We start from the raw sequence: 14,435 nt of genomic DNA on the forward strand, positions 1-14,435 counted from the left end.
ACACTTTGCTTGTGTCATCAAATAACCACAAGGTCAGAGAGTAAGAGGAGTCAATGAGAGCTTGATGTTCTTGATGCCAGAGATGAGGGCACGAATTACAGGAGGAAGCAGTAACCACTGAGGGTAAAGGAAAATACTATGTACAAAGGCACATTAAGATCATTGAAGCATGGTTATGTACATGAAGGATCATAACTTACAACTCTTGCATTAGACTATAGCATGCCTAATGTACCAGGAAGAGCTTATAAAAAAGAGCAGCTCAGTGCACGAGGCTCCACTTAAAAATAAGATATGGAAAGCCTTGATCTTGTAAGTTAAGCAGCGAGGTCTGTTTCCATGATTAGATAATTTTGCCATGCTGCAAAAGCTCATTCTCCAGGAAAGACCTTGTGAATTGTGTAGGAGAGTCTAAGAGATTGTTTCAAGTATACAGGGACTGGTTAAGCAGATGCAGGTCTCAGAACTCTTCTGTTTCTTCGACTTCAACATCTGGAGATCCATACATCACATCAGTATAACTCTGAACCACTTTCATAGTTAGACCTGGAAAGCGACAAGGGCTACTTGGTCGCAGATCTATTTTAATGAACGGCCATCGCATTGCTTGCGCAGCTTCGCATTCTTCTGTTCCGTCTCCAATTACACAGAACCGGACATTTGGGCCACCAAACCGTTCCTTGATCCATGAGAAGCACCTAAGCTTCCCTACTTCCCATGAGCTGTAAACTAGAAGAGTGATGAAAAGTGTTAGAAATACTGACAGGAAAGATTCAACTGCAAACAATTGATTATGGAACATCACAAGTATATTTAGTTTGAAGAACATTATGAAATATGTAGGCAACATTCTTGGCATAAGGATAACTCAATACTAAAAAAATCCTCCCAGACAGTATCATCTAACAGTTCAATAAGTATTCACATGCTGAACCAACCAATGCTGGAGGTGTAAACACATGACCAGGCTAATATTTGGTTTATGTCAATTGGCATAATGCGGTATCTAGAAAGGTCATGGCACACACCTGTTTCACTAAACTGTAAACATCAATCCCATGCACCATTACTAGCAAAGTTAATGTGATTACTTCCAGTCCTGACAACCAGCCAAGACAAATGTTCCCTCGGTCACCCTTAAGCACCATTTTGAGAATTAAAAGACAATTAGCAAAATTCCATAAAGTCTAATGTGTAAGTTCAGATACTGTTTTGGACTAAGATTTCCTCAAGCTAAACACACACTTTCCCTAAAGCCAGACATCCCAAAGTTAAAATTTACCAACTCAGTCTCAACCTTCATTATATTACTGGATGGTTTTTCACTTCTTGTGTAAGCATGAAGAAAACAGATGGATGTTTTCCAGTGGTTCTCAGCCATAAACAAAATTCAAATTTACTATGTTGGGTCAGTAGAACACAAATCTATTTGAAGGAGATCAATATCATCACATCTAGTATGATGACCTTGAAGAGACGAAAGGCAAGTGAATTAAGCTAGCTCCACATTCCAGTGACATCAATACCCCAGGGTTAACTGTTTCCCTATGGCAGCCAAATAAGTATAGTTCTCATTTGTTTTTGTTTTTATCATCTTTTCTCCATTGGATTATTGTGGTTCTTCTACCCCTTGGCTTTTGAACAACAAAATAAAGCTTGATCCAGATCCCCGTGTTAAAACAAAGCAACAAACAAGGACAAATAACTAACGAAGAAAATACATACCATTATTAGCTGCGATCACATCATCCAACTGATAAAGCAAGCACTTGGCAAGACTAGGAATCAGGGACCCCGAAGTAACTAAGATATTAATGTTCTGATATTTGGAAGTAACCGATCTGGTTGTTGGGTCAGATGAAACAAGGTAATTTGATGGAAGGCTAGTTTTACCTAAAGTTTGCTCTAATAGGGCATGTCCTGCAACAAAAAGAAAAAATGTAAACTACATATGAACTGAAGAAAGATGCATCAATATAAGCAAAATGATCAAAAGATACATGATATGATATAAGCACAATCTGTTGCATTGCAAAGAACAAAAAAAATGGCTAGCAAAATTACTATCAATTGCAGAAGAAATTAGGGTTTTGTTGTTTTAAGTATTTATATTTGTAGTACCTATGGCTGTAAATATATTCCTCTAAAGAAGGGATACAAAGTAGAATGAAACACAGTTAATATAAACAAATTCACAAGGCAACATAACAGTGAAATACTATTTATAAAAGTTCAATATATTATACAAATCACAAATATAGACAAGGGACCAGAAAAGAATCACTTGGTCCTCACAGATTCCCCTGACATTAGCATCAAGTTCCTTGGTAAAATTGGATTTGACTTTGGCAAATGCATTAGGGAACCTTGGATCAACTCCTCTGGGAGATCAACTACATGATATGTGGATCATAAGAAAATGAGGCTGCAAGATCTCATTGCTTGCTTCCAGATGGACAAGGGAAAAAATTGCACAAAAACTATATCTTTTACATCAGCAAAACACTTAAATAAGGTTTATCGGTAATGACGAGCCAATATAGCCTGATTTCAAAACCTATGCTATGGCAGCTCCCAATTCCATCATGATCCCAATTAAGACCCACTATTGTAAACACTGGAAAGATGTTTAGATCAAGGCATTTAAAGTTGGACTCCTCATGGATCCACAATTAGGAGGTACAATCAAACAAGTTGGTTAAGATTTTTCAAACCGTTTAAAGATGATCATATAACGATATAGGTGGTTTCAGGATATCAAACATAGCAGTAAAGATTCCAGATTTACCAAAATGCTTCATTTTACCTCTATGAGCATTGATAGAACTTGATATATAAAAGTTCAATTAAGTTAGGTTCCAGCTTTGATAAAAAAAATATATAATTAATTTCTACAAAAATTCTAAATACCTAACCAAATTGATTCCAAGGTGAGATATTGCCCATCACAACCAAAAATCCAACACAACATACCAATATATTATTATTGGTTAATTGGAAAACAAATGGTTTGAACTCAATTGTTGCTTCTACACCATCACATAACCTAGGAACAAATATGCATCAACTAACTGGTTTTGCATTAGATGGATTAGTGTCTCAAACTTAACCAAGCTTATATGAATAGTCTTAAGTCCACAAAAATAGAAAAAGATTAATCATCATAGCAAAAACAATTATCTGTTAATAGTTGACTGTTTGTTAATTAGGACACTGTGTTTGGAACAACATACCCGAGGAAAGCCATCCATCCGTGTAGCTATCAGTCAAACTGTATAGATCATTCCAGAGTTTAACTGTCTGTTGGTCAAGTAACTTACATAAACCCTGCATTAACCAAGAATCCAGGGTCAAGTACTTGGAGATCTATCATTGATTAAAGCAGGGATAAAATTATTGTGTGCATTAAGCAAATTAACAAAATCAAATTGTGTGGCAGCATAAAATCTTATGCTAAGAGCAAACCCATGTAATTCAAGGAACACCCAAAGACCAGTTCAGGATGGACCACATTCGACAACATAAATCAATACCCCAGTCCAGGCTGTAACAATTATTGATATATTGATATGTTTTTGTATGAATAGACTGAAAAATAGAAGCTAGCTTCCAGCAATACCAGTGAGTACTTCTCAGCAATGGAGCGATGTCGATAAGCAAGTTTTCTTTTATTCCAGTCATCATAAGGAAAACCAAATCCATCATTGAAATTATATTTTGACAGGTCTCGTCCATCATCATATTCACTCAAAGCATCAAGAAATGGTTCATTATAGTCCTCAATCTGCAAAACAACACAGAAGTGTAAAACAATTGTCAGCAAGTGCCACAAACATATAGTCTCAAACACTAAACTCCTAATTCATAGGCCATATTCTACATGAAATATGAGACATGTTGAACATGGCATGGCCCACTTATTCGTTAAGATCTTAAGTGTAGTAGAAGATGAGCTCAGTTTTGAGCATGATAATTGAGGCCCTAATTAGACCCATATTGGAAGTGGGAGGACGATTGTGATGATCTATAAGAGATACATGGATATATTACCAATTAATTTAGGCCCACATCTTTTTTGATAGCGTGGTTATACCCATAAAGTTATTGAATCAGAAAATATATCAGATGGATTGTGGCAGTTATTGTGCTCAAAATGAAAGAGAAGAATTTTTTTGTTTCTATACACTTGAAAGTTCAAATAAAATTCCTAAAGATTACACATATTTTACTATTAGACTAGTCTAAACATATGCCAACATAAAAACTCATCAAAATATTGCCTGGCCTCTAAATCATTCAGTCACAGTGAGTTCAAAAAAATGCTAAAGATCCATGGTAATAGGTCAGACAAAGTTCCAGTAGACTCTGATTTAGCTTGCCGAAAGCCTACCCTGAGACAGCAAGATCTACAGAAACAAAAGAAAAAATAGAAGCAGCTTTAAAGAACTGACCTCTTCGTAGTAGAAATGGTCATCACAGACTTGTAGTATGTGATTCTCCCAGAGCTTCCCAATCTCTATTCCCTTTCTTCTATCCTTCAAACCGTCAAAGGCCCCAGCATATGTACCATCCAACAAAGACTTCAACAAGATAAGTGTCTCATCCATGTCCCATATGTAGACTGTCATCGGCTTGGCAACCTCCTCGGAAATCTTTCGGTCTCGCAACAAAGCTGTAGGTGTTCTATCCATTATCTCACCCCCCTTCACTAATCAAACGCTGCTCTTTAATCTCCAAGACAAGTAGGTACACCACTTGAACAGCAAAAGAAGGACGTCGCGGCTGGTAAAGATAGAGCAGCAACCTGAGATTGAATGGAAAAAATAACAATCAGACAAAACAGTTTATACTCTTAACTGCAAAAAAAAAATTACTTCTTCTCCTTTTCTTGTTTGTATTAGTGAATATAGCGATCGATTTGACTTCCAATTTCATTCGATTAGGAAGAGTTGCGCTTCTGATTTATGTACAATAATTAGTGTTCCGATGCCACAAATTCCCATGAATGTTCTGAAGTCGAAACTCGTGGCATGATTCAAGTTCAGAATCCGATATTTTTTGTTTGTGACACGATCATGTGTGCAGAGCCTCATCAAAAACCTCTACTTTTTTTCCGCTTACAAAAAAGCGAATCAAAAGCAGACATGAACATGAGCTACTAACACATCAAAACAATTGCTTGAAACCTCTTTCTGTTCCAGTTGTTCAAGATCTAATCGCATACAACATCATATATCGAATCCCACTATATGTTCACTAGATTAACACAGATCTGCATATTGTTCATCAGAACCTGATCTCTCAGGACGGAGATCAGAGGAAAAAAGAAAGATGCATCGCTTCAGTCCCTTCAAAACACAAATCAACCACACACAAAAGAACAACATTTGAGTGGATTTGAAGGAAGAAAACACATGATCACAGTGGAAACAAACAATACCCTCAAAAATATAAATAAAAATAAATAAAATCAAAAATAAATAAAATCAAAAATCAAAAAAGAAAAAAAAAGAAAAAGAAAATCAAAACACACGCACGCTTGCACGTGCACGTGGGAGCCGACGCAAGCGCGCACACAGAAAAGCATGTAAAAATTTCAACGCTCGATTCCAGATCTGGATGAAAGTGAGGATGTAAGAAAAGGAAATGGAAGCGAGTAAATCTGCGAGACTAGAATCGCACACACACCTCTAGATCTGCCCTCTCGCTGCATTCGTCTAAGCCGATGGGATCGACGCCGGGGGTATTTATAACAGTTTTCCTCACCGGGGCTGCGGATCTTCCGTGTCAGCTCAAACATCGCACAGGTTTCGAAAGCAAACGTGGCAGCCCAAGGAAGAAAGAGGACGCGGGCCCCATGGATGACGTCCCCGTTCGGGTAGGAGAGGAGGAGACGGCATGGGGTTGTCGTCCTCTGCTTCCCGCCGCTGCTTATCCGTTGGAGATAAGCTTCGGTGGTCCAAGCTCATCCTCACCGTCCATCCGTTCATCGCACTGATCTTAACGCCGTTGCTCGGTGGCCGAGCGCCCATCTCAACGCACCCGAGACTCGGGTTTAGCGTACGTGGGGGATAAAACCGTGGGCGGGAGCGCCTTCGTGCGGGCCCCGCCACAACGTGATCGGTTCCCGAAATATTTATCCACCTCGGCGGGGCCCATAATCAGCATCTGCATCACGACCGTCCGATGGGCCTCTCCTGCCTGATCCACCGTCCTATGCTCTGGGCCCACACGGTTTCCAGAGACCACCATTGCTCTCTCGATGGAGGAGGAGGATTGCTGTCGAAGCAAACGGAACGAACGCGTCGATCCATGGATGCGGTTCACATCATGATAACGTTGCGAACCGCATAACTGACTGTTGCTGCCCGCATAACTGACTGTTGCTGCTGTGGCTTTATGTTAGTAAACTATATAACATTAATCTATTATTGCATTTCCGAAGAGTCGAGGGTCTTGAGCAGCCGCTCTGTTCTTCAAAGGTCGGAGTCACCGATCATGCTTGCTTGATCTGCTGCTTCAGCTGCTTGCAGAGAAATGGGCTTTTCTTCGTTCATTATCTGGGTTTTTTTGGGAGGAAAGATTGATTGAATTTTGCAAAGCAAGAGAGAACTCACTAAGAATCCCAAATACTCTCTGTTCTTTTCTTGTGCTGCTGATATTGTTGTAGTTTTTGGATGATATGAAATATGCTGATCATGCCCAGGTACTAACATCTTCCCTCGTAAGAACGCTCGCTTTTCCATAAATTTATATCATTCATCTATGAGTGTAAAGAATCATGAGCCTATCATGTTAGTTGATGAAGATTAATTCTGTTCTTTTTATCTCTTGTTCTTGTTGATGTTCGGAAAATAGTGGAACTTCATAGCATGAAAGAAAAAAAAGGATAAATAGTTAGGCTCCACAAAACTGATATTTACCACATCATATGCCTTAAATTCTCTCACAAATTGTCACTTACTCAACCAGTACTTCTAAATGTTCGAATAGAATGTTCTGCATTTGTTTATGAAGCTTATTGAATATAGGGATGATTAGCTGCTTTGAATCTTATGTTCTGATTGAGAGAATATTCGGTAATTTAGAGTTTTGCTTTGCTCTTTTTACATGGATATTGCAGAGAGCTTTGTGATTTTTGCCATGCAATTGTCGGTAGGCCGAGGATGAGGCAAGTATCTGATAGGACACTTCGGATTTAGTCTCTTAAGCCTGCAGAAAAGCAATTATGAGTCAAAATTTATTCGAAATAACAAAAAAAAATTTGAACTGTCGACAGTTGTGAGTAAATAGTTGAGGATCATCAAAACCGATGCTCGACTCTACAAAGCGATATGGCATAAAGAAGTTTTCTAATATTAATGTCATTTGAATTCTAATGCAAAACAGGAGAACATGAAAATACTGATATAAACTGCTTCATTTAGTTCCTTGATCAGTAAACAGTATCTTCTTTTAACTACATGAAAATGAAGTGCTTAAAACTCCAAGGAAAACACCACCATGACCGGTATACTTCCTAACGGCACGGTATGTGTGGTGCAGGTACCAATTTTGGTTTTCGTGGACGGTTCAGCTTAGGATTTCATTGCTGAACACAATGATTTCAATTAAGCTACATTGCCCCAACATGGATTTTCTGTGAGGTATGTCTCGGAGACTATTGTACTTCAAATTGTTCTATAATGTGCCGCAAACATAACTGCAGATGTATCATTCATCTTTCTACAAAGCAGTATCGAAGAAAACATTCTTCATCCGATTTTGATACAAGAATCCTTTCAGAATAAGAGACTACAAACTTCGTATGGATTTCGATACTTATGCCCTTCAATTCAAAGAACATGTGCAAATTTGATCATGCAAGAACATTATTCATATTTCGTATCCTTTGTAGGATTATACATGTGAAAAAAATATCAGTCATAGTAACTGTAATCTGACAACATAAACAGATATGCTTGGGAGTAAAAGGACTCACTCATAGCCGAGGAGAAAATGGTGTAGGAAGACAGCAATCTCTAGCTTGGCTAACTCATTTCCCGGGCATAACCTACTGCCTCCTCCAAAGGGAAGAAATGTTCCAGCTTTGGGTGTGAAATCCTTGAATAACAAAGCAAAATTCATCTCTTAATGTATGCCCTGATTTAATTGCTCTATGAATAATCATTAGACAATGGACCATAAACATGTATACACATAACAAGGTGGTCAACTTACATCCCATCTGGAGGGGTCGAACTTCTTAGGATCGGTGTATACTTGAGGATCCAAGTGAACATTTCTGAACCATAGCTGAACTTTCCAATCCTTGGGTATCAGATAGCCTGTGACATGACTTGCATAATTGATCAACATTTGAATGAGCCTTTTGTAATTGGTACCTCAGTTTGCTTCCAGAAACAAAACAAGTAGTTTCGGACACTAACCATTGAGATAAACATCTTTGGTTGCTTGACGAAAAGTAACAAATGATATGTTAACCATGCGCAACGTCTCATCGGTAACCTTCAGATACAAGTGTTGTTGTTGTTGTTGTTGTTGTTATTATGACCAACAAATCAAGAAGAGAAGAACCTGATAGAAATGAATCTAAAGAATATGGCTCATCAAACCTTTGAAAGATACTTCATCTTCCTCACTTCAGTGAGTGTTAGCCCCTTCTGTGCAGGTGGCATGCTTCTTCTGATTTCCTCTTGCTCTGCCTGAAAAGCATTGGGCATGTCAAGATTGTTTCAGATATACTCCACATTAAGTGATCGGATGATGCGTTAAATATGATGTTTATGATTGTAATGTTACCTTGGCTTTCTCAAAGATGTCTGGGTTCTCCTGAAGAAAGACGGTAGCCCACATGGTGATGTGGCCAGAAGATTCATGGCCAGCATTGAGGTACATGATCAGGATATCAATTATCTCCTCATCGTTCAATCTCCTACCATTTTCATCTTCGACATCTATCAGATTATCCATCATGTCCTTCTTTGCTGGAGACAGATTTCTTGCTTTCAATGCTCTTCTTTCATCAACCACACTTTGAAGAGTTGCAACCAAACTTTTTCGGGCCTGAAATGCAATAGAGACTCTTTGTAATACACACCAATGAGACAGGCCATAAACAAATCGCTCACGCTGCACTCGAAATATCTGTAGCAAAGATGATTACTCTGCAGTGTAGAAGCACTGCTTACCTTAAGGGCTCTGTGGAAGGCAAACCCTGGGAGATTGATAGCCATGGCTCTCACCCCATAGTTGAGATCGGTGTACACCTTCTCCAGGGATCGTATGACATCCTCGCTCCCGGAGCTCAGAAAGATCTGCATGATGATTCTGAAGGTGAGCCGTCTCATCTCGGTGAGGAACTCGATCTGGCCCATCCCGGCCCACCTCTCGAGGGTGGCCACGACGGTGTGCTCGATGAACTGGAGGTAGTCGTTGAGTGCCTCGTGCCCATTGATGGGAGCGGCGGTGAGCCGCCGCAGCCGCTTGTGCTCCTCGCGCACGATGCCGACGAAGGACTTCTCCCCCATGAGCAGCCGAGTCGACTTCGGCCAACCGGGGATGAAGTGCTCGTCGTCCATCAGCACGTGCCTGCAGCCTTCCGGCGTGTGGATCATGATCGTGGGGCTGCCGAACATGTATGCCTTGTACATCCCCACGCCATTAAATCTGCCATCAACGTTGGCCGAAGAAGAAGAAGAATAAGCACCTAACGTAACCATCAACAAATATATATATATATATATATATATATATATATATATATATATATATATATAATATTCTCATTCTCGGGGAATGAGAATGACTGACCGTCGGACGAAGGAGGCGATGAAGGAATCAGGTTGGCCGGACTTGAAGGCGCGGAGGAAGGCCCACATGTTACCGATGATGGGCCAACCCATGTCGCCCGGCGGCAGGTGGCGGCGCTTCTCCCCAAGACCAACCTCCTGCACCCACTCGTGCAGCCGTCTCAAGCCTCCACACACCGCCACCAGCCCCATAGCTGCAGCCGTCACCGTCAGCACGACCCCCCACGCTGTCTCCATCACCAGCATCTCTTCCTCTCCGCCGTGCACTTCAGTCTTCCCTGTATCACGGCACAGACAGCTCACTCTACCGGCATGAATGGACACAATACTATGGAATTAAGGCAGGAAGATAGAGCAACAGAGAAAGTACAACTGGCAGCAATGGAAACGAGAAGAAAAGAGACTGAATTCAAGAGCATTCCTCGATTCCTTGTAGGAACAGTTTCACTGTTTCTTCTTCTCCGGCAAACGCCTACAGTATTGTTTGCATAGGATGGTTCTTACTCTATTTTCTTATAATACTCGAAATTTAGCAGCTAAAAAGAAACAAATGTATAGTGCTTAGAAAGGTTGAAGATTCCTGTCAATCATTCACCTCGTGAATTTTCACTGTGTTTTTACCTCTTCCCAATTTGGTATCAATTGGTATAGGTTTGTCACGTCGCTTAGAAATCGATGTTGCATGGATGAGCGAGACTGACAGTCTTGATTGATTCTTTGTCCGCTGATGGTTCGAAGTTCACAATGTCTACTACATTTGTGTTGCATCATTCACAAAGAATTTGTGTGATGTGTGATGTAGAGTTTATATTTTGGTGGAGTGATGGTAACAATTTGCTGGTCACTAATTTGTTTCTTTTCCTTTTTCATGAATGTCTGTCCTAAATCACAGGAAGGTTGATCTTTTATAAATGGATATCATAAGGCAAAATTAGTTAAGCTAATCACAAATGATTTAGGCAAAATTAATTAAACCCATCATAAATGGTAGTAAAGTAGGACAAACATATGAACAAATGGTTTGCATCTAATAAAGACATAGGGAATAATCAATTACAGGAGTGAGCATCCAAAATTTGAATGACTAATCTCAAAAGTATCATAAAAATAAAAAATATATATATGCAAAGATTGAGTTTGAACTATGACTCAATCTCATCAATCTAATTTGATAGTACTTAATATTAGCTCGATTGCTTTAGCTAGGAGACCATGCGAGTTGAAAAATGGTCAACGATCAAAAGAGTTCGTATAAAAGATTTATAAAGTAGAGGAATTAATGACCGAAGAATTTGATACTCATGTAAAAACTTTATAAATAGATAATGGGATATTTGTAGCAATCCTATGAATATCGAAACTCAACCTATAAAACATGAAAGCTTACTCTTCGCTTGAAGAAAAATGTTAGACCTCAACAAGTTCAATCTAGTAAGTGTGGCTTAGTGATGTATAGTTTTGTTTAATGTAAAATAGAGTATTCTTAGGAGATGTTAGTTTTTAAAACCTCTAAAGGTAATATGCGAAGAGGAAAGCCACTCTAACGTAACAAGTTTCGTTAGAATTTATGACGAATGTTTCTTATGCAATTAACATCACATGATGGAGGAGATGCCTTTAAGAATAAGTCATACTTAATCTTGTGTCTCTCACTTCTAAGTGGAACGACAAGGTCAACCGATCGATGTTAAACCTTTAGAGTAGATGGTCAATTTAGAAAATATTTAAACTATTGAGTTATCTTTCAACGTGTATATTTAATTCCAAAACTCGTAGCCATATTTGACGGTTGAATCTTGTAGGCTCATACCGATCACTAGGTTCGCGAATGTATACTTAGGTTGATCACTGGCTTGATCGATAAATATAGCTTTGGTCATAGAAGATTTGATTTAAGTGAATTGTTAGTTTAACTCATGAAGAGGATTATCATATACAATTAGTTTAAGACAAGGAGGGCATAATAATACCATGATAAACTTAAGAACTGAAGAGAAAAAAAAATGAATTTATAAAAATAATTCTTAACATAACGAAAAAGAAGCATATGAAAAATTCCGATATCATGTTATCCATAGAAGATAGAGAAAGCTGAGGATTTAAATCCCTACCTTGGTCTTTTGTAGGTGATGGCTAATATTTCCTCTCACTCCTTGATGGTTGCATTCTCTGTCACAAGAGGATGAAATGGCAACCACAAATATAATCCTATGTTCCTCTTGCAAAATTAAATTATTAATTTATCCACAATTAAAATTAGGATATTATAATTCTTTCCCCCTTTAAAAAAGATTTGGTCCTCTAAATTCTACCAATTATAATTCCACTCTATCACTTTAACCTCAATTTTTTTTTTGTCAATAATACTTAGATTTTTAGCAAAAATAATGGGCCTCATGATATTTGAAGTTCTCAAAATCATTATTCTAGTATCATCTCTTCCTCACTCCACTCTGATCTAACTAGGATCTCAAGAAAATTTAACTAGGATCTCATGGGTTAGGCGTATATTTCTTATGTGATGACAATAAGTAACTCTTATTTATATAATTTCATAAAAAATAATCTATTTAGTAAAAATATTTGTTTAATTCTCTTATTAAAATTACTACCATGTAAAATATATTATAATATTATCTTCACAACTTAAAGTGTCATCCATTGGTCTAAAAGTTTACCACACTTAAATCTATGATGAGATACAAGTATATGGTAAGAGAAAATATCAAGCACCTAGCTTGAAATTATATTTATAATTAATATATAATTTTCAATCACATATATCTAATGTCAATGATACAACTTATACGTCTTTGTAGATTACTAAATCATAGTTCATGATTTTTGATACATTACATAAAACTAAATATGTAATCATCAGCAATTTTCTCCCTTAATGTAAATTAATTACTATAAATAATATATTATTTTATTATTATCTTCCATGTTTATGTACTATAGGTAAGGAAATGATTAAATTTGATTTCCTTAATCATGTAAACAAGTTAGGAATTTTGTTAATCAATTAGATTGTTAATTGATTTATTTCCTAAACAAAGGATGTGATTTTTAGGAAATAAATATTTTATATTCTATTTTCGTGTGTGAACCATAAGAAATAAATATTATAATTTTCTTTGTATATGTGAAAGTAAATAAAAATAAATTAAAATTAAATTATTACTTACCTTTTGGGGAGATCTCTTCTTGGGGCTCCTCCTTTCTCATTTCTCATTAGGAGGATTGAGGAGATGATTTCCCAATGAGATGATCCCGAGGAAAGGATAATTGAAAAGAGGTAGGATTCTTTTTTAATCAGCTTTCATTTATATTTTGAAATCCAATATTAAGATTTTTATAATTTTATGATGCATACTAATATTTTAATTTTAAAATTTGATGATTAATAAATAATAATAATTGATTTGTGATGTTACAATAATTATTTGATTTATATTAGTCTATTAAGCTTAAGTTAATTTAATATTAATTTAATTATTAAAAATTATTATTATTGGATTAATATAATAGTTTTAATTTATTTAATTAGATATGTCTATGTTTCAAGAATTATGTGTGAATTTCTTGATTTAATTAGTTTTAAATTTAAGATCATGAATTTAATTTCTTTCATTTATTGATTTAGTTATTCTTTAATAATTTAAAAATATTAAAATCTAATTTGATAAAAAGAGTCTAATTTGGGTCTAACTTGAGTCAGGTTGATCTGGTACATCGGGTTGACCCAGCTCATGTGGTCATGTATGACCTAGCCTATGTGATAAGGTATGATACAACTCATGTAGTTAAACATGGTCTAGCTCATGCGAGTAAATACGACCTAGCCCATGTCATCAGACATAACCCCAACTCATGTGTCTAGGTATGACCCAACCAGCGAGTCAAGTATGACCCAGTTTAAGGCTTAGCCCAATTTATGAGTGAGGCTTTATCTATCCCGAGAAGTTAAGTCTGCCCAACTATGCGATTGGCGCTAGATACATCATCGCTCCCCTATCTAGAATATTGTACCTCAACCCAACCTATTACTTGAGATAAACACATCACATATGACTCGTCCAAGACTCAGGTCGGTTGGTTCGATTTGGATTAACATTATACGATATAGTCCGATTTTCTCTCCCCTTATTAGTTTGAGCTCATTAATTGATTGAATTAGACGGGTTTGATCAGTTAGGGTGATTCCAAACCAACTTGATTAGTTCAAACCTACTTAACTTAATCATGATCAATCAAATCTAAATTAAACCAATCTATTATGATTTCAGATCGGTTATATAAGGATTTTAGGTTGGTTTCTTAGGTTACAATCGAATTGAGTTTGGTTTAAGTCAATTGAGCTATTCCAATTATGGTTTTGATTGATTGAGGACTATTGAGATATTAATGTTTTATGTTTTATAATTTGATGAACTTAAAATTTTTATTTACAGATATAATTTAAAAATAATTATTGATTTTCTACTTTCCTTAAGTTTATGATGTTGATATGATTATCATTATATAGTATATATGACTAGGCTAATGGTCTATATTAGAAGTACAACTTGTGAAAGAATTTGTAGGCCTAATACAATGCGGAGCCACTAATGAACATAGTCT

At 37.0% G+C, this 14,435-nt stretch overlaps 2 protein-coding genes across 2 annotated transcripts; both read right to left on the minus strand.

Moving 5' to 3' along the window:
- Positions 1 to 124: 124 nt before the first annotated feature.
- Positions 125 to 5,784, minus strand: LOC104000173 (eyes absent homolog). The gene is made up of 6 exons (XM_009422155.3): positions 5,689 to 5,784; positions 4,452 to 4,804; positions 3,620 to 3,784; positions 3,234 to 3,327; positions 1,726 to 1,920; positions 125 to 729 (listed from the first exon to the last, which is right to left on the minus strand). The coding sequence occupies exons 2-6, from the start codon at positions 4,689 to 4,691 to the stop codon at positions 461 to 463; spliced, it is 963 nt and encodes a 320-aa protein (XP_009420430.2). The 5' UTR covers positions 4,692 to 4,804; positions 5,689 to 5,784; the 3' UTR covers positions 125 to 460.
- A 1,218-nt stretch (positions 5,785 to 7,002) lies between these two features.
- Positions 7,003 to 13,040, minus strand: LOC135625659 (ent-kaurenoic acid oxidase 1-like). Its single transcript, XM_065130741.1, has 9 exons — positions 13,001 to 13,040; positions 9,814 to 10,090; positions 9,192 to 9,669; positions 8,803 to 9,066; positions 8,616 to 8,705; positions 8,430 to 8,508; positions 8,221 to 8,327; positions 7,982 to 8,103; positions 7,003 to 7,212 (listed from the first exon to the last, which is right to left on the minus strand). Exons 1-9 carry the CDS (start codon positions 13,038 to 13,040, stop codon positions 7,107 to 7,109), a joined length of 1,563 nt encoding a protein of 520 aa, XP_064986813.1. The 3' UTR covers positions 7,003 to 7,106.
- Between the last annotated feature and the right edge of the window lie 1,395 nt (positions 13,041 to 14,435).

The sequence above is a fragment of the Musa acuminata genome, chromosome BXJ2-10, assembly GCF_036884655.1.
Source record: "Musa acuminata AAA Group cultivar baxijiao chromosome BXJ2-10, Cavendish_Baxijiao_AAA, whole genome shotgun sequence".
NCBI lineage: Eukaryota > Viridiplantae > Streptophyta > Magnoliopsida > Zingiberales > Musaceae > Musa > Musa acuminata.

Coding starts and splice junctions, on each gene's coding strand:
- LOC135625659 (XM_065130741.1), bottom strand. CDS start 13,040: ATGAGAAAGGAGGAGCCCCAAGAAGAGATCTCCCCAAAAG. Junction 9,067..9,191: donor CCTTCCACAGAGCCCTTAAG/GTAAGCAGTGCT, acceptor ATTGCATTTCAG/GCCCGAAAAAGTTTGGTTGC. Junction 8,104..8,220: donor TCGACCCCTCCAGATGGGAT/GTAAGTTGACCA, acceptor TTGTTATTCAAG/GATTTCACACCCAAAGCTGG.
- LOC104000173 (XM_009422155.3), bottom strand. CDS start 4,691: ATGGATAGAACACCTACAGCTTTGTTGCGAGACCGAAAGATTTCCGAG. Junction 3,328..3,619: donor TTGCTGAGAAGTACTCACTG/GTATTGCTGGAA, acceptor TGGTTAATGCAG/GGTTTATGTAAGTTACTTGA. Junction 730..1,725: donor TGTGATCGCAGCTAATAATG/GTATGTATTTTC, acceptor TCACTCTTCTAG/TTTACAGCTCATGGGAAGTA.